The sequence below is a fragment of the Paramormyrops kingsleyae genome, chromosome 11 (assembly GCF_048594095.1).
Source record: "Paramormyrops kingsleyae isolate MSU_618 chromosome 11, PKINGS_0.4, whole genome shotgun sequence".
NCBI classification, from domain to species: Eukaryota; Metazoa; Chordata; class Actinopteri; order Osteoglossiformes; family Mormyridae; genus Paramormyrops; species Paramormyrops kingsleyae.
Window position 1 is genome coordinate 18480728 of NC_132807.1, and position 19768 is coordinate 18500495.

At 48.9% G+C, this 19768-nt stretch overlaps 1 protein-coding gene across 7 annotated transcripts; it reads right to left on the minus strand.

The window, feature by feature from the left end:
* Positions 1-777: 777 nt before the first annotated feature.
* LOC111847381 (kinesin-like protein KIFC3) lies at positions 778-19525 on the minus strand. Of its 7 annotated transcripts, XM_023818519.2 has the most exons (21): positions 14220-14759; positions 10433-10559; positions 8896-9029; positions 8564-8690; positions 8341-8483; positions 8185-8250; positions 7825-7914; positions 7546-7728; positions 7254-7433; positions 5393-5671; positions 5206-5317; positions 4803-4981; positions 4532-4636; positions 4210-4340; positions 3431-3554; positions 3176-3305; positions 2648-2877; positions 2404-2556; positions 2175-2289; positions 1953-1997; positions 778-1729 (listed from the first exon to the last, which is right to left on the minus strand). In XM_023818519.2, the coding sequence occupies exons 1-20, from the start codon at positions 14340-14342 to the stop codon at positions 1993-1995; spliced, it is 2736 nt and encodes a 911-aa protein (XP_023674287.2). In that variant the 5' UTR covers positions 14343-14759; the 3' UTR covers positions 778-1729; positions 1953-1992. The 7 variants fall into 7 exon arrangements, with proteins under 7 accessions (XP_023674287.2, XP_023674296.2, XP_023674278.2 ...); XM_023818528.2 differs by lacking the exons at positions 1953-1997; positions 14220-14759 and adding an exon at positions 19094-19525; XM_023818510.2 differs by lacking the exon at positions 1953-1997 and having other exon boundaries at positions 8564-8681; positions 14220-14762.
* Positions 19526-19768: the final 243 nt, after the last annotated feature.

Below are 19768 nucleotides of genomic sequence, written 5' to 3' on the forward strand. Positions count from 1 at the left end.
CAGGATTTTATTTTTCAATTTGGGACGGGGCAAGTCCAGCATCACCACTGTGGTTTTTCCCATTTTTAGAAGCATTGGGTCACAGGTGTCATAAAACAGTCCCAGAATTACCCAGGAGGAATCACAAATGGGGACATGGACACAGATTCACCATACCTTTTTTTTTTTTTTTTGGGGGGGGCGGGGTCAGTCGGTATTTTAGGCCTCTGATTGGAAGGCCACTGGTTCAAATTCCAGAGTCAACAGAATATTCTCATCCTCATTGGGCCCTTGAGCTGGGTCTAACCCCTGAAAAGTGTTGCAGGGTGCCGGATAAGTGGCTGACTCTGTGCTCCTCTATGCATCTTAAAAGAGCAGCAAGACAGAATATGCAAAAACTAAAGAAATCCAGTAACCAGAGGAGCCTCTTGTGACCAAGTCAGCATCTCCTGGGCGCCAGCAGAGCATGAGTGCAGAGGTAGGAGCTTGGCAGCAAGTACCTGGGGAACAAAGGTTCTCTTACCTTCTCCAACCAGCATGAGGGTGGTAATAACTTTTCCAATGCCTGAGCTCAACATGCTTAACAGGGGGTGGTGTGGGGCTCAGCAGGCTAAGTCTCTGTGCTTGCGATCAGAAAATCACTGGAGCCCAAAGAGAATCTGCACCTCTTCAAATTCCAACAATACTACCAATCTGAGACACTTCTGCCCTCTAGTGGTGCCTGGTAATTTTTCCTTGCCTGTAATAGCAATTAAATTCCATTTTTGCAACATGCCCTTGAAATGACTGAGACTGACCAAAGCTTAAAGTGAAATTTTACTTTTCACAATTAGTGTCCACATTCATGGAATTCATGGAATTCACAAGCCTCAAACTCCATCAATGCTTAAAGAAAAGAAATTGGAGGAAAATACTCTCATTTTATTAAAAATATAAAAATAAGAAAATCAACGTTTTTCCCCAACATACAGCCAAGCACAAGCAAGTACCAATCAAAACTGCGGAAGATCTATCAGCAGAAGACACCAGAGGAGATTTCTGTCTCGTAACACTTGACTGAACAGATGAGTCATCCTCGTTAAAATTGTCCACTTCAACAGCAGTTTGCTGTACTCCCCCAGAGTCACATGATGATATGGATTGTACCGAAACAAACGTTTCCCAGTCTTCGGTTTACTTAGAAGCAAAATCTAGGCTGGGGGTGTGCATGCATTGGATTTTAATCTTTCCAGCTGTTAAGATAACTAGCAATTACAAGCGTCTGCTGTACAGGGATTACACTTTGCACTTAATTGCAGGATTGGAAATAAAACCACTGCAGGACTCCAGGTCCTGTTATACCTAGATTGCATAAAAATCAAAGCACAAAATCTGTCATTAAAGTGCATCTTATTCGAAATACTGTCTGTGAAAGAGTCTCACAGGCTGCAGCAGTGAGACGATCCAGGACCAAGTGGCAGACAGGTGGCCTGTGGGAAATTGTACTGTGCCCTGTTTTGCACCCTCCAGTTCGATTAGTGTGAGAGGGCAGTGCCCAGTGCAGTGCGCAGTGCAGTGCAGTCAGCCAAAAAACAGTCAGACCCTGAGTGGGTAGCTTATTTCACCCAGGGTGCAATCAATGATGAATCTTTGCAGCAGTTTGAGATATTCCATTGGCTATATGGGAACCAGTAAGGTGTTGGCATAGTCATCCAGAGCTCTGGTTCCTTATGGTTCTTGAGGTCTTATCAAGCAGCCAGCTTCATCCGTCCTGGTGACAGGGGGGAGATGATTATACATTTGATTGGGAAACGTGAGCCAAATGAGTGCAACTGGAAAGCGACAGCAGGGTGAACAAAGCGGCAGGTGTGACAGGACATAGATGGACACGCAGATACAGGGCCCTGCAGCCAGGGGGCAGGCTTGTTAGACAGGTGGGTGCCGGGCCATGCTGCATTGTATATGCCAAGCAGATGCTCTAAGGACCCACCTACCTGTCCACTGTGTCACCAATCAGCTGCCTCTGTCTACAAGTCAGTCTATAAACCAACCAATCAGGGTCAGAACAGCAGACATAGTCCAAGAGGAGAGAAAAGAAAAGTTTCAGTGAACCCACAGTGATTGGCACACCCGGGTAGAGCAAGGGGATAATGCAAGTGCAAAGGTTTCAGTCTGAGTGTGTGGGTGTGTGTGAGAGAGAGTGTGCCAATGTCCACCTGAGGAGAGGTGTGGCTGGGACTTCCTGCGGGCGCCGGCCAGCGCAGAGATCGAGCCCGAGCTGCTGATGCGGGAGATGGGCAGCGGCATAGGAGTCACCGGCGGAGAGTCCAGCTGCAACAACGAGCCAGGCGGCAGCCATTAGCCAGCGGAAGGACTTACCTCCGTCACGCTCCGCCTCCATCACGCCGCACCCCACCCCCCCATCACGCTCGCATGGCCGCTTACCTCCACACTGTCGTGGGTGGGGGAGGCCGAGCTGGGGGAGCAGTCAGCCGGCCTGCGGGTGGCGCTCGCAGGGCCCAGCTCCACGGAGCGCACGCGCTGGGCGAACTTCAAGGAGCACACGGACTCGCTCATGTTGCTGTCCAGCGGGGACACCTTGGGGGGGGGGGGGGGATGCGTGGTTTGAGTGGAGATGAACGCTGCTGCCGGTCCGGATAGGGCTTGTTATGAAAATAATCCTTCTCACCTGCACCATCATGAGGGTCTTGCTGTCCCCGCTCAGCGAGTCCTGCAGCAGGTAGGTGAGCCGCGAGTTGCGGAACGGCACGTGGGGCTGCCGGGAGCGCAGGGCGTGGATGACGTCTCCCAGGGCGGCCAGGGACTTATTGATGCACTGCGCCTCCCGCAGACGGCAGCCTTCGGCGCCCGACCGTGAGATGCGCTCCGAGCCTGCCAGGTCCACTAGGTTCAGCTTTCCTGCCAGAATGCATGGGACACGCCTGTGACACGCCTGTGATGCATAGCCACCTCATGCACACGTGGAGGAATCACTTAAGGTGGTCTAACTTTTAAGGTGGAAACCCACACTGAACATTAAGCTTCTTAAAAAGTAAGAAATGTTGATTAAAGATTAAATTTCTCCCTTAAGGCTGAAAAGTGCTGCCGTACCGTCTCTGTACACACTGCCATTAAAAAGGACTTCCCCATGACCTCATCTACTCTGACTTATATCGACTCTTTGGAGAGTTGAGCCCGACGTGTTCCGGCAAGTCACCTGACGTGCGGTGACCGGTCGTGGTGTTCACCCCAGCCACGGTGACGATGAGGAGGGCGTGCGAGCGGGAGCTGTGCTCGTTCAGGTTGGTGCAGGCTGTAGCCCGGTTCACATAACCCAGGTTGAAGACCTGAGAGACAGAGAGGGACCTTAAGAAGGACAACCCAGAGGGAGAGAAGCAGCGGCTCAACCACAATCCAGCCTGGCGAAGAACCCACACAGGGAGTGAGTGAGTGAGTGAGTGAGTGCACGCACCCTGTTGATGTCCTCCACGCTCTGCACGCTAATCTCTGTGAGTCCTGGCACATACAGCTGCCCGCTGCCATCTGGACACATCTTAATCTCCAGCCTCTCACTGGGGTTATCGCCCAGCAGGTTCCTGAAAAATTACAGGCATAGATCATCTTACTATTGCTTTGAAAAACCTGCACATCAATGTGAAAGGGAACACACAGTGAACTAGAGCAGTCAGAAACAAACAAGACCCCTGAAGGACAATCTATGTAGCAGAACCCATGATCTCAATTATACGGAGAGAACCAAAAATAGTGACATCACTTCCTTTTATTTTTGCTTTCACCAATTAAGGCGAACGATTATGGCGTCAAATCAGACTCACCACAATCCAAATTTGAATTTATTTACCCGAATCTTAATGTGTTACACTTTCTTTAATGCAAGTTCAGGTTATTTGAATTTATGTTGCTTGTGCGGTAATAAAAAAAAAAAAAAAATCAAGATCAAGTTGTAAAATTCAGGTCGAGAAAATTCGGGTTGAGAAATTCAAGTTCAGGGAAACCATCCAGTATCCCCAGAACAAGCAAACAAGTGTAGATCTAAATCAAGCAAATTCTTGACCACACAAGTAACAAATTCAAGTTCAGGTAATAAATTCAAATATGCTTTAATTCAAGTTCAAGTTAACACATTCAGATTCGGGTTAATAAATTCATATTCGGGTTGTGGTGAGTCTGATTTGATGCCATAAATGATTAAGAACCAGACATAAAACCCAGAATAGCAGGGCTGCCCACCGGAGCGTCTCATTGTAAATCTCCACCATGCTGACGGTGATGCGGAACTCCCAGTCTGGGGCCTTCTCCGACACCTCTGCGAAAAGCAGCTGCAGTGCCCGTTGATTGATGCCTGGGTTGTCTGCCACCCCCTAGTGGTGAAAAGCAGAAGCAGTCACAACTATAATGGCATCAGAACTGATCCAGTGTGTTTGCACCTTGGGGCTAATCCCTCCTCAACAGGGAATTCAAGCCAAGGTGCAAGTGAATAAAACTAAGAACAGTGATTGTCAGAGTCATCATCCCACATATCTGAAAAGCCAATGGACGAGCATAAACATACCTCCATGGTGTAGGTCTTGCCTGCGCCTGTCTGTCCATAAGCAAATATGCAAACATTGTAGCCATCAATGCAAGATGTGATCAAGGACTGGACTTCCTGAAAAACCTGGCCAATCAGAACAGGAAAAGTGAGCATTATTTCCCTCATTTTTTTGAGATTCGCTGGGCTCCCGTGGCCAATCAGAACTTTGAAAGAAGAGGGTCATTCCCCCCCCCCCCCCCCCCCCCATTTCCCATGCTTTGCTTGGTTGTCCACCTGTCCATAGTCTCACCTCCTCCTGCGTCGTCTGTGGCGGAAACACCTTGTCCAACTCGAAAGTCATCAGCTTCCCTTTGTTTGCTAGGTGGAGCAGAGCGTCATCATCTGGGTTAAAGGTCACGATGCTCCTGGACCCACTTGAGCCGGCCTCCTGGCCTACAGGTCGGACTCGGCAGAAGACACGGATGTTTCCTAAAACAAATTAAGTATTTTAGGAGTGAAGTTATTTGTAACTTAATGCAAATCAATGATGTACCCAACTGTTGAAATTGGACCAATCACAGAAAGCCACTAAACTGCCTCTGCCTTGATTACCGGGAGGACAACCAATTTTTATCCATAGCTGCATAGACAAGCCAAGACCTCACCCAAACCTCACACATGGGGCTCGGGGAGGAAGACACTGAGCGGCTCACCTCTGAGACGGACCAGTTCATCATGGCACCTCTTCCTCAGGTTCATCTCTCTCTTGTACTTGCGCAGAAGCTCTCGGTTGGTGCTGCTCACTTCCCTGATCACATGACAGATCTGCGGGCACACAAGAAGGTTGAGCAGGATTCCAGCCACCAGAGGGCGCTCTTGGTGCCCTGCACGCCACCCTACCTCCTGCTTGGCCTCGGCGATGGCCTTCTCCAGCATGAAGGGGAAGTCCTGCACCTGCCTCTTCAGGCAGTTGTAATCGCAGGTGAGGGTGCGCAGGGCAGGCTGCAAAGTCAGAAGGTTCATCCGCACACCCGCCAGGTTCTGATGCACTGCCTTCATCTCGCTCTCGGCCCGGATGAAGGCCTCCTCAATGACACGGTTCTTCTCCTCCTCCAGGGTCTGCATCTCCGCCTCCAGCTGGCCCTGGCACCGCTCCATTTCCCCCTCATATGCCAAGACCTAAAGGGAGGTGACCACACAAACAGCCGAGAACCTTGAGATCCAGAAAGTCATACTCGTCATTCTTAATCACATGACAGCCTCTCCTTTTCCGACACAGCTAGCATCCCACCAAGATCTAGGGTGTTTTTCATTATGCATACTAATGTTCTCGCGTACCTGTTTCTTGTCCCAACGCAAATATCAAGGATATATCAGTTGCTTACTTGCCAAATGAGAACAATCCCATAATTCATTGCACCTCAAGCTCGTTTTGGGAGGCAAGTTAATAAGACCGCAGTTGTCAAGACCACAAGTACGATCTTTGTTTTCTTGGTATTGTGAAAACACCCCTACGCTGTCCCAAAAATGAAGTGCCAATGACACAGGTCGTCCAGCAGGTGGCAAATTCATCCATTACAACGTCAGTTGAGTGTTGCAGGATACTCTGGCCCTTTGTCGGCAACTGATTATAGGCTTTTTTATCACACACACACACACACACACACACACACGTACCTCAGTTCTCGAACTTAATCCGTTCCGGACTATGGATCGAATCCTAAAAAGTTCCGAGTTCTGATCGAATTTTTCCCATAGGAAATAATGGAAAACCAATTAATTGGTTCCCGGCCCCCCAAAATGACACCTAAATGTGTTTTTTTTTTTTTTTTTTTTTTTTTTAAAGCATTTAAACACAAAATGGACAGGATAAAACAAGAGGAGCATTTTTTTTCTTAATGGCTTCCAAAACGATAAAGATCTTATCCCAACATTACCCCTGTCCTGCCCCGATCATCCGCTCCTTCCGTGTGCCACGCCCCCTCGTTAGCCTCGTCTGAGATCCCCATGTGATCAGCTATTTCTGGTTGTTGTCATTAGTGCTCTGTATTAAGTTTGCGTTTCAGTTTGTTTCCCCAGTCCGGTCATTGGGTGCGTTCAACTTGCTTACAGCGCTGGCTTAAAGCAATGCATTCTGATCCTGACGCAATGCATTACGGTTAGATGCATTGCGACCTCTCACCCGGCTGCACAAACTGGAACCGCCTCCGTGACGACAGATCTTTGCTCTTATTGGCTGAAGAGTTTAGTTACACGCATGACGTTTGTATCCCAGGCAGTTCCGATGCGTAATCTGCTCTTTCTCCCGAATATCACGTAAAGCAGTGAGAACTGGTTTTCAGTTAATTTACCTGGCAAAATAAAGTTTAAATAAATGACATAAATGCTCTAACAGTACATGTAAGTTAGTGGTTTATTTATTGTTAGTTACTGTAATGTTGCGCTGCTTTATTTGGTTAATCGTCCAGTCTGTGAAGAAGGCATTCAAGTAAGAATTGCATTGTAGTATGACTCATTTCCTGGCATGTACAATTTATTAGGTCAGCGTTCACAGTTTGACTTCTGATATTCAGATCGAGTTCTAGGTCAAACAGGTTTGTTCAAGAAATTCGAGTTCTAGTGAGCTCGAGAACCGAGGTACCACTGTGTGTGTCACACACACACACACACACACACACACACACACACACACACACACACACACACACGAGGAGTTTCAACAGGGTCAGAGGTCACAGGGATGGGGGGCAGGATGGGGTACCTGTGCACGCAGCTGACTGCTGACTCGCTGCGACTCATGCAACTGCTGCTGCAGCTCAAGGAAAAGATCCTGTTGGACCACAAGTTGCTCCTGCAAGGCCTGGTTCTGGGCCTGGGTCTGGACCTCGTGAAGCGTCCGTTTGTGTCGGGGAAAAGCCATCTCACCCACATCTGCCAAATACTGCAGTACAAATAAAAAACAGAAAAAACAAAACGGCACAGGTTAATGCAAAGTGCATGGCCATCTGCCTTCATTTCCACTTCATGTAGTAACATTCATGAGTTATTCCCACCTTGGCCTGAGGGGGCAGCATTGGCTGCCTGGATGGGGCTCTCAGCCTCTGGCTCAGCTGCGGTTCTGTCCCCTGCTCCTGGAGTACCTGCTCCAGCTGCTGCTGCAGCTCGCGAAGCTGCTGCTGCTGTTCCTGGACCTCCCCATCACGCTGGGCCAGCTGCCTCCGGAGAGCCTCCACCTCCTGCATGGGTGATGGAGGGCATAAGGGTAGAGCTCCCAACTACGAAAGCGATACACACGGAGGTCAACATGCAACAAAATATATTTTAAAGATCACCTGGCTGCGCTGGCACTCTCGTAGCTCCTGTTTGAGACGCTCATTCTCCAACACTAGGACTTCTAGTTGCTTTTCCAGGTCCGTTGCCCCCTAGTGGTTGGAGTAGGAAGACACTCTTACTCCTCAAGTACAGATACACAAGCCTGAGACGAAAGGCATGTATAAATGCAGCTTGGTGGTCCTGTGTATCATTCTCAATCATCTCAGTACAGTAAGACAATCACATGACCCATATTACCAGCACTGCGATTCAACAGCAGGCTCAGGGTCTCTTATAATAATAAAGTTGGTACTGCCAATGGAAATGAGGAGGAGTTTAAATATTGGGGGTGAGGAAATCCAGTAAAGTGTTTGACAGACCAGTCCAGCGCGCAGCCTCTCCACCTCCTGGGTCTGATCCAGCAGCTTCTCCTCCAGCAGCCCCACCTGTAGGTCAAGGCAGGAAACACACCCTGTCAATACATGAAGAGCATCCCCTACTTAAGCACAGGGATGGAGCAGAGAGCGGACGGGTACCTGTGCACGCAGCCTGCCGATCAGGGCCTGCTGGGCGGGGTCCTTGACGTGTGAAAGGTTCTGGGTATCGCTTCCCTCCTGAAGCCCCTGTCCCTGTTCTGCTGGATGCAGCTCAGACGGTCCTTGAGAGGAGCCCCCCCCACCTGAGGGGACACCCATCGTTTACAGAGCCACCTGCAGACTAGCGAAGCCCCACGAAGACCATCAGACCCCAGTTCCTCACCAGCGGGCGCAACCTCCAGCTGCGATGCTCTGCACTCCTGCTTCGGGGTCCAGAGACCCTGGGACCCCCAGCCGGCGTCCTCCCTGCACAAGCGAGCCTGGAACTCAGACACCTTGTCCTGCAAGGTCTCATGGGAGAAAAGGAAGCAGGAGTCAGAGGACGTCCGAGACTCCTCAGGAATGGGCGAGAGTCAGAGGTCATAATTCTGACTGTCAACCATCATGACAGAGAGGCATGTCAGCTGCCTGGCTTTTATCCCCCCTGTTGGAGTCCCTGTATAAAATCACCTGAAATACATCAGCCCAACTTTCATAATTCATTTGAAAACTTACCTGTATGAGCAGCTGTTGGTTGCTGGGATTGGGGAGGTCAGAGGTCAGTAAGCGATGGGGGAAGGCAGAGGTCTGCAGTGGGAGGAAGGAGGTGTCCTCCTCGCCGTCACTCATGAGGAGATCCAGCGAGCTGTCTGCGGAGAGTGAGAGGGGGCGCTCAGGGTCACGCTCGCCCTCTCTCACACACACACACACACTCTCTCTCTCTCTTACAGTACGAGTGCCCCAATCAACCTGACCTACTTCGAAAAAGCATTGAGTTTCACCATAGTACTACAGCTAATTAATGCCAAACAAAGGGGATCGGGGGAGATGTAATCTACTCTGCTAGCTGTTCTTCAGGCCTGGGAGAACGACACCAAGTATCCGACATAAACGTGGGATTAAATAACGTAAAAGGACCCGCTGGGGAAGAGCCCAGAAGGAGCAAAGCGGGTCGCGGCAGGAAATGATCAGCGAATGAAGAGCAAAAAGGACAGCACTGCAAAAATGTAAGATGGTACAGAGAACATCCAGGCCAGGAAAAGGGCCGGCGGTCAGGTCAGAGGCAGGCTGATCTGTTAAGGTTAGGGATAAAACGGCTCAATGAAGGACACACAGCAAAATCAGCTGCAGCGTGCAGTGGCAGTCTATCTGCATCACCATGCTCCAAAAAAAAAGGCGTACAGCAGCTGCATGACATGCACTGTCAGAAATCTACACCGGACCCCCCTGCATGGTCCTGAGGATGTATCTGGGGGTCTCAATCCTGCAATGTGCTGGAAGACGGTCGTCAGGCTTGATGTCCAGCTGCAGATAAGATCATTCGTCCCAGGGAGCAGTGTCACCTTCAGGACCAGCTGGCGTCTCCAGTGTGACAGCTAGCATACTAATAGTATCTGCATTACCATCCCACACCATCAGGGGGCGTGGTGGCCGAAGAGAAGCTGCACTGGCCGCCACTAAGTACATGTGCAACCGCATGCTGACAGAACTCTAATAATGCACATGGAGCGACGTCTGCAGGTAACACGTATCGGACGAGGCGGACAGCTTGACGACCAAAAACAACCCTGAGCCAGTGACACTGCACACGAGTCCCCAAAGCACAGCATCTGCTTCAGACGCCAGCCTGCCAGACGCAGCACTGCTGCAGCACTGGCCCGCTTTCCAGAACAATCCCCGCTCTCCGTCCCCAGTCACCTTCACAGCAGCCAGCAGGAGGAGATCGACAGCACGACCAAGGAACCTTTTAAAGGGAGAGCGATGTCGCGGTAAACGTAGCTGCCCTCCCCCTGCCCCGCAGGACCATACCTGCCCTGTTGCTCCCCCCTTGCATACCTACCTGCCCCACTGCAGACTCCTGCTGCTCTCTCCAGCTCCGGTCCCTGTGAAAGTCTGCAGTCTCACACATCACCCCCCCCCCCCCAATCTGCCTCTCACACCCCCCTCCACTCTCTCCCTCGCTCTCTGCAACCCACAGGAAGTCTCGCATGCAGGAATCTCGAGCACATCGCTCCGGCGGTTTCTCTGCCGGCCCCGACCATGTGACACCCACCGTCGAATGAGATGTCTCTCTTCCAGAGCTCCTGTAAGCAGGGGGTGTGGTCAAAGTCCCAGGTCCTGCGTGCGCCGAGCATGACCGGCGAAGGCGGCTTGCGGCGCACGCCGACTCTCCAGGCCAACTGCAGGGGAAAGTCACACGACTGAGGATGCTGACGTCAGAGCAGAACACCCACTGACTCACAGCATGCAGTACAGGCAAGTTCCATTGCTCTTTGAGACGGCCTCACTCGCACCCCACCCACCATAGCACGTTCTCGAGAATGTGACCAACAGCCGAAAGACTAGTTAATCACACTGACCTCAAATGATCTTAAATAGCCTGAACCCCACTACAGCATACAACAGCAGACTGACTAAAGAAACAGGCCGTTTGCCGAAGGCATCGTAATTCAGACGGGTCCTGATCACCAATCAGATTTTTCCCCCTCAATGTGCCAATTGTTAACACAGGAATAGGTGTATAATACCAACCCACCTCAAAGTGGGTTATCGGCGGCCCTCACAGGACCTGCCAATCTCTGCTGTAGAAGTTTTACTGAATGAACCAATGATGCATCATTCCAGAGCTGCAACACTCACACAAACATCTAACATTCTATAGACATCAGCTGCCACCACCACGGTGCCCAGGTAACCTTAATCCTTTAAGCTCCACTGCAGCCAGCTTCCTCCACAGCCCCTACTTCCTTCCTTTGGGGACGCTCCAGCTGAACCGGACTCCCGGCATTCCTGACATTCCTCTTGCGTTCCTCGCTTGAGCAATTTCCGGTTTTCTTTGTTTTCGAATGCAGCCCCAGCAGGAGGGAAAGACGCCAGAATGAAGGAGTCACTTTGTGGGGACGAGGTCAGCAGCACCTACGATACCCAGAATGCCACTGGCAGGCCGGAAAGCGTGACACGCCTCCCTCGATAAACATCTACACCAAACACAGGTGGCTTCCTACGAGGGCCTACGGTTCAAAAACCGCTGCACACAATGTCCCTTTAAGACCCAAGTCGCCTGCCAGGAATACCAGATAGCTCCAGCCTGGGCTTTTTTAAACAGGCAACCAGTAAGTATTCCCTGTTTGGGCAGTGCCAGTAGCTCAGTGCATCATCTGTGTAGGGATCCTGAGCCAGCACATCTGCTACAAACGTCTGCCTCAGGCCCAAGTCCAACAGCAAAGGCCACCGTCAAGCGATGAATCCTTCATTAGAGTCACCCACCTCCTAATAGTCTGTCTCTGCAACGTCACCCTGAAGCAAACTAACTTATGAGGTTTCGGCCTATGAAACATCTCCTGTTACTCTCACATGGAAGATGCAGAATAACGTTTGGGAAAATTCAGCTCATTTAGCTGAACCAGTTAAATCCTCTGGTGCATATATATGTGTGTGTGTGTGTGTGTGTGTGTGTGTGTGTGTGTGTGCACAGCCTAATTCAGGTCGTCTGCCATCTGCCTAAAACATTTAAGCTTCAAACAAATTCTGCATCTGACCTTGATAGACAGTTATATGGACCTGAATTCTTTACACCAGATGTACACACACACAAAGTAAGGGATGCTTGACAGCTTAAGCACATACTGCAGCAAAAAGGGTCAGTTTTTAACCACTGGATTATTTACTTGTTAAACACAACAAAAGCACCCATGTCAAAATACAATCTTGACTGACAAACAGCACCAAGCACTGGCAGAATAGATGCTCTTAGACAAAAGACAAAGTTCGCCAAACAAGTCAAGACTATCAATCAAGAATAAAACGACCCCCGATTGCATGCAGCAGATACATCCTAAAGGTGGAGGTACCATGTGAGCACAAAGGTGATATCTGCACAAAGAGACTCCGGTAACAGCAGCGACGGCCGCAAAACCTGGGAAAGGCACAAGCTACCAATTAGCCGTGATTTTGACCGGTACTCACCACCACCCAGCGGTGCCAGACACTCAGTCATGCTCCTTTCTCCAGCCCCTCTCTGCTGCCGGCCACCGACGCTCTGCCCCAACCCCCCAGCTCTGCGCGGCCTGCTTTTTGCCTGTTGCCTAGCAACAGCCAATCAGAGCCAGTCTCAGCCCTCCTCTGATGTGAGCACATCCCCTTGCATGCGCCCTCGAAGCTCCCGCTAAATATTTCATATGTAAGCGAAGCCCTGCTTCACCGACCTATTTCACGAGATGGGTTTGGGGCGCTGCGTTGGTACGGAACTAGTAACTTTCTCCCCAGTGACGTCTCATGGGATTTCGAACGGACCCTGTCACCGAGACACAGTGATGAAGCTTCATATGTGGTACATTCAGGACACAACAGGAGACAGGGAGGTTTATTTAAAACCCAATACGGCCAAATCGTTTCAGAAATCTAAACCTCATGTCCCGACTGAATCCACACTCTCCCCTCACCAGAAAAGGAGTCTCATCAAGGAGTACATTCACCCAGCTCACTCCCTCTTCACACTGCTGCTCTCTGGAAATCACTACCGGTGCATCATCTCCCACACCACCTGGTTCAAGGACAGTTTCCTACCACAGGCTGTCAAGCCACTGAACAGTCAATGAGCTGCATCTGTCCCATCACTGCATTGCACTGCACAGCGTTGTTAATATGGCACCTCATCACAATCAGTACTTTACTACCTCTGTGGTTATTTGCACACTCATCACCAAAGTATCACCTATTTTTTATTCACTTTTATGGCAGCACTGTTTGTCCTGTAATGCTCCACTGTTTGTCCCATTGTCCCCCACGCACCTGTCCCCTCCCCTGCCGGGTAAGCAGTGCCATCGCGAGCCCACCTACCCGTGCGATCGGGAGAGACACACCTTGCGCGTGAAATACGCACAACGTGAGCACGGTCACGCCGTTCGGGGTGTCGACCATCAGCACACAGAATAAACAAAAGGTGCAGGAGCTTGCCGATACCGTTGGGCCTCAGGGGGACCGGGATCCTATCTGGAGCCGACTGCCGACTGCATACTGCACAGAATCAGGTCCAGGGACCATTAGAAATATTGCAAAGCAAACACTAGTTTGGCTTTCAGTGCTTTAGTTTACCCAAGACTCAGTGCCTGCTGGCCCGACCCAGACATACCAAGGACTTTACTGGTGCTGGCACAGTCACTAAAGATAAGATTATAAATCTTATATGACCGTATAAAACACACACACACACACACACACACACACACACACACACACACACACAATGTCAGTGCATTTCACAAATGTTTTGCATCTTTGTTATGCTGAAACAGAGCTCATTTTAATTCATAGCTCATTATAAATCATTTGATATCTTGCGTAATTTAGCAATATTTATTCAGTGTTTCTACATGGCCAGACAGTCAATTACAAACGAAAGCTATTTGCTTTGTGAAACACAAAGGCACACGCCCAACACCGTCACTGCGTTCAGAAATGAGTGATGTTTGTGGTATTAGACGCCAACTTATGCAAAACTGAAAATGAGACCTTAATAAGTTTCCTCCCCCATAATAAAGAGAGCCCAAAACACCCTCATCAGAAAAAGTATCTGCCTGCTATAAGGGCCCCACCCTGACATTAAATTCAGGTTTCCTAAAGAATGCGGCACTCGAACAAGCATTTCATAGTCACTGATCGGTGCTGTCAAATACTTTATGAAGGTTCTGAACACATTCACCAAACAAACAACTGGAGGAGGACCACGATTCCACAGAAGATCCCATAGCTGTTCAAATCAGTCCTATAGCCGAGAGACTGACATCACCTGCACCAGCAGCCTAAAGGCCAGCAGGAGCTGGTGTAAGCGGGATCCTCACCTGAAGCTCTCCGCTGCCGCCCGGCTCGTCCACGCCGCGGTGGTCACCAGGAGACACAGCCGCGTGGTAGCGGCGGAGGAGGCCGCGGATGCAGAGCGCCACCACGGTGCAGAGCACGTACATCGCTAGGCAGGAGCAGTGATGCCGAACCAACGATGTCCAGGATTCAGGAGAGGGAGACCGCCGGTACTCGGGCACGGGAACTCGGACCAGAAATTAACCCCAGGAATAATTGCAAATTCCAAAAATAAGATCTGGTCTCCAAACTAGATCTTGGTGTTTTGGTTCAGACCAAGTAGAGCCAAAACCCCGAAAGAGAGATCGCAGATGTGCAGAATGTTCATCAACAGGTTTCAGAGAGCAAGAGAGCTCAGAGTTCTCGCCGCACACCAGGTGAAACCCTACGCTTGATTTGCCAGTAAAATGTTCTGGGATAGCTGAAGGAGAGCCGCCAGACCTTGCGTCCGCGGCGAATCGTGGTCAGATCTGCTCCTCCAGTGGTAAACAAGCCAAAGTACGGCTCACCTGGACACACCTAGTCCACGGGGTGGGGGCAAGATACCGAAGTGGGCCCCGCACCTGCATTCCACCCAAACAGCAGAGTGACAAAATGGGCCACTCCCATCAGTGACCCAGGTGGCACGCTCCACACGTCATGCAAAGACACAAACACAAGCAAAACAACCACACCACGTCTAGGATGATTAAAGGCCCCACGTTTGGGGAAAGCCCATCCCAGGCATTTGGCGGTGCGAGGGGGCTCCGAGGTCCGCTTCACTTTCGTGTGACAGCGTTTTTCTGGATTCTGACCTCTGATGCCGCACAGTCAGACGCCATCACTGAGAACACCTTCCATCTATCAGAGTATGTACGTGGGGATTCGGAGATTTAATGTGCAAATTTTATCCTGGTGAAGAGAGGGATCAGAGAAAGTAGGATCAGAGTCCCTGGAGCAAGCTGAGAAAGTAGGATCAGAGTCTCTGGAGCAATTTGGGCTTAAAGGTCTTGCTCAAAGGCCCGACGATTAAATCACTCTGCTGACTATGGGATTTGAACCAGCAACCTTCTGATCACAGGCACAGATTACTAACCCACAGAACCACACTCCACTCAGCAGGATGTGCCGAGTCGGTGAATAAGCAAGGGCAGCGCAGGGGTATCAGCTGTGTGTGACAACACAGGGGACGATGACGCACGCCACAGCCAATCTCAGAAGTATGCGCGTGTCCCATGCATGCGCACAGAATTCCACAAAAATCTCCTCCCATGGTGCAGCTCCCTGCCCCCCCCCCCATAAAGCATGTGCAGAATGAAAACAAAGTTATAAATGGTGGACATAATCAGACAATAGGCTTGTTTATTTTGGCAAAGATGACCTTTTTCCTTTTAACCATAAAAATGACGTCTAAAACCAAGCTGGCACCACCTTCAAACGAAGCCCACAATTCTGAGGAAGGGTTGGGCAGCAAGTGCTGTGAAGCAGTCAGCAAGCAGGTTTCTGAGAAGCTTATCAATCCGCCACTGGCCCATTGCGGCCAGCTTAGGGGACAGATATTGATGGGCCTCTCGCTTCGTAAGCAAGCCTGCCGACATCATGGCTTACGCTCTTCAAAGACGCAGTTTTTAATGCTGGGAACTTTCTTGCAAACATTTACATTTTAAATTTACTTAGTAGATGCTTTTATCCAAAGTGACTCAGACTTAGGCTCAAAACAGTCCCTAGAGCAACTGGAGGTGAAGGGCTTTGCTCAAGGGCCCAACGGTGACATCACTCTGACGACCCAGGGATATAAACTAGCGATCTTCTGACCACTAACCCAGTGAGCCACACACTGGCCCCTAGGCCCAATGCAAAAAAAAGACAAACCCCTCCACATCAGGCAGGCAACAAACACCAAAGCGTTCTCTACCGACAGTCTGCAAAGCTGGCCAACATCCCAGTATGCACCTTTGGCTAGTTCTGTCGGTGAGCCACTAGGGGGCACTCACACACACAAGTCACCGGTGTTCCAGTGCTTCTTCAGCGCTTGTGTTAGTCCTTTTCCGGGCCATAATCATTTTTGGGGGAGGTTGCCAGTTTGAGCCCCGGCCTCAGCAGGCTGTGATTGCAGTGATCGGAAGGTTGCCAGTTTGAGCCCCGGCCGCAGCAGTACAGTCACACATCCAAGGACTTTTGGACAAAGCCCTTAACCCCCCAGCTCCAAGGGTGCTGCAAGATGGTTGACCCAGCGCCATGACCCCCCCCAAGCTATGAAGAGCAAGATGGGGTAGGCAGAGACAAATTCCTATGTACATGTTTTTGTGCAAACAGCCAATAACAGGATTATGAAGAGACCAAAAAAGCTCAGAAATCACCAGGACTCAGTTGAAAAAGAAACACCAATGCTACCCACCCTCCAAGCTATACTGGGATCAAACAAGCTAAAATGGGAGAGAGGAAAAACATAGATAAAGTGCATAATGACAGGGCAGTAAAACCCTACAGTGCTGCAGAAAGAGGTAGAGCAGCCGGCTGCCCCGAGCGGCACAGGAACATACCCAACACACAAAAATCAGAAAGATGGCGGACTGCACAAGCTCGGCTGCTCAGCTGTCAAACCCACAACTGCTCTCCGTGTCTGAGCTGCAGCAGTCTGGCCAGCTTGCTAACAATGTGCATGCTGCTGGAAACAGCAGCCCTGACGAACGAGTCCACCTGGAGAACATCAGTGCTGCACAGGGCAGAGGCTCCATTCATACAGGACAGCAGAGACAGGTGTGAAACACAGCTGTTATATGAATATGAAAAAAGTGCCCCCCAAATGAAACAAAGTGATGGGACTTTAAGAGGTAAACAATAAAAAAATTACTTCTCAACCTGAATCCATATCATTCATCTTATTTCACCTTTGGAGAGCACGTTTAAAAAAAGTCCGTAAGTTAAACTGCAAAACAACCCATGCGATGCTGTCTGATAATAGCAACCACACGGAATCTTATTTTGAAGCAACACTGAACTTCACAGGATCAAGTCAAGACGCCATCTGGTGGATAAAATCGAAAACTAATGACTGCCACTCCTGCCTGTCAAATAACTGCAATAAAAACAGCATGTGAACTGATAAAGGTGCATGAACTGATAAATGGGTGAATTCAGATAGCTAAATATATCAAGGGTATTATTGATAAAGAACATAAATGGCTCAGTTGTCAATGCTTTCTACCGAAAGACAGTTAAGGTTAATAGAAAGTCCTAGGTCTTTACAGCTTTAAAATTACGGTTCATTTTCCGAATAATTTAGTACTGACACCTGTAACCTAAAAAAAATTGATGTGGGGAAAAAAAAAAAAAGTTTGTTCAATTGCGCAAAACCGTTATTGTGATTTATTTCCCAAAAGGTTTGAATTTGACGGGTCTGTCATCGGGTTGGATTTCCTACTCGAAATCAATTAATTATAATTCGGAAAAAAGATGGATCCAGGGTGCCCAAGTCCTTACTGCTAATTTTCAAATGACCCAAAAGCTTTATTTTCGGTGCTTAGAGTCTATGAAAAGAAAGATTTGTTCGACGGTTCGATAATATTTAGTTTATTTTCCCCACCAGTAAAATAGGCCTGTTTCCCCTCTATCCTATGAAGCCAGCGATTTTTTTTTTTTTTTTTTTTTTTTTTTTTTTTTTAAAGAGGGTACCTCCCATTTTCCCCTCCGCAAAACCAAATTTACATCATTCGTCTGATTACTAAACTTCAGTAGCACGCCAACTATGTGACGCCTCAACGGGGCACCTGTCTGTCGGCCCTTATTGCAACTCTGCGTCGCCTTTCACCTTCACTTGTACAGTATATGCACCAGAATTCAAGTGCGAATTTATATGCACATGCATGCACACGCGAATCAAGGAAAAAGTGGCGCTGCACACGTCACGCGCCAATTAAAAGTTAGAAGCGAACATGTCAGATGAGAGCTACTCCCACAATGAGTTTTATTCATTATGCAATCAGCCTTCCCCGTGAGAAGTAAAGGGCCCGCAGGCTGTATAAGCATTTCCTGCATGCTCCTGTCAACATTCACCGCATGCCAGGCTGCTCTGAAAACGGAGCGATGGCGAAACTGCCCAGGGTGACGATCCCACACTTCCTTCTCCCGACAGCCGGTGTGTCCAGCAGCATTCCAGTCTACCACGATCCAGATCGCCACCTTTAAGTCAGTCAGTTCTTTCATAATGTAAAATGCAACCTCTAACTTCAGTCTGTTTTCTACAATTCCGTCTTTAACTCAGCCATGGTGATGCGTCCATTCCTCAAATTCAAAGGCAAATTTGTAACGCCACATTCTTTCTATAAGAACAAAGTGTTTACATAAGAGCAAAAACAATGTCGGGAAACGGGCAAAAAGACTATATTGAGAACAAGAGGTATATTAAACGACACTAAAAATCCAAATACGGTGAAAACAACCGATGAAATAGTTAAAGAGCGGCGACGGATGTTACCAAATTTTAAAATCCTTCAGACTGCATTTAAGTTAAAGCAAATACTCCTGGAAAACATCTATAACGATCGCTTGGCATTTCGTTAGATCTAGTGGATGCCAGTGAAACTAGAATAAAATGATTACGCAATTCGGTTAAAGTTACACTACTAAAATGGGATTTCTAAAATGAAACTGGTCGTGCAGTTTCAATCTAGGTCCATATATTATGCTACTAGAGAATTTGAGAAAAGCTGGGATTCAGAGGATTTCAAAAAGTGACAGCATGTCGTTTGAAATACCCTTTAAAGTTATATATGTCTCTGTATTAAAGCCACAAAAATCACTAAAAAAAAAAAGTTGCGGAAAGTTTTCTAAACACAACAAAAAACCGTAAACGTGAAACATGAAAACGGGGGCTTACCTTTCGAACCCGAAGACGCGTTTCTGAAATGCACACACAACTTTCCTTGTTAAATCTTCAAAGAGTTTAGCTTTAAACTAAACAAAATAAACACTTCGGCGTCCCACACACAAGGCTTCGGGCAGTGAGGAGATCCCGTCAGTGCTGTGCAGCGAGTCAGTGACGTGGACTAACCACAGTGGAAAAAGTTACTCGCGGGCAGGTTTGAAGCCCCCAAACCTCACCAGCGAAATGGCGCAGAGCCGCTAGAATAAACCCCTACGATTAGGATCCGTGACGCGGCCGGTTCGTTCAGGGGAGGAAACGGTATCCTCAGCCTGTCCCACTGTGACAAACTACTGCATAACAGCCCAAGGTCACTGACATCTGCAGCTCATTCATAAAGACAAATGTTTTCGAGAAAGAAAACTTTATTCCGGTGGGTCCAGCCACATCCTGGGTAATAAACGTTTGTATGCCACGTAGCCTATATATACACCGGTTAACGCTGCAGCATATTCCTCTCCCTTAATTATTCAAGAGTGTATTTCATTAGGTTGTCGGTAATTAGCAAGGCAATGGCCAGTTGTTCCCCAAAACACCTTCTATCAAAAATAATGGAATTAAGCAATAAGGGGAGGAGGCTGGATGAAAAAACTCACACCCGAAATTTCAGAACTTGAGTTTGACACCTGC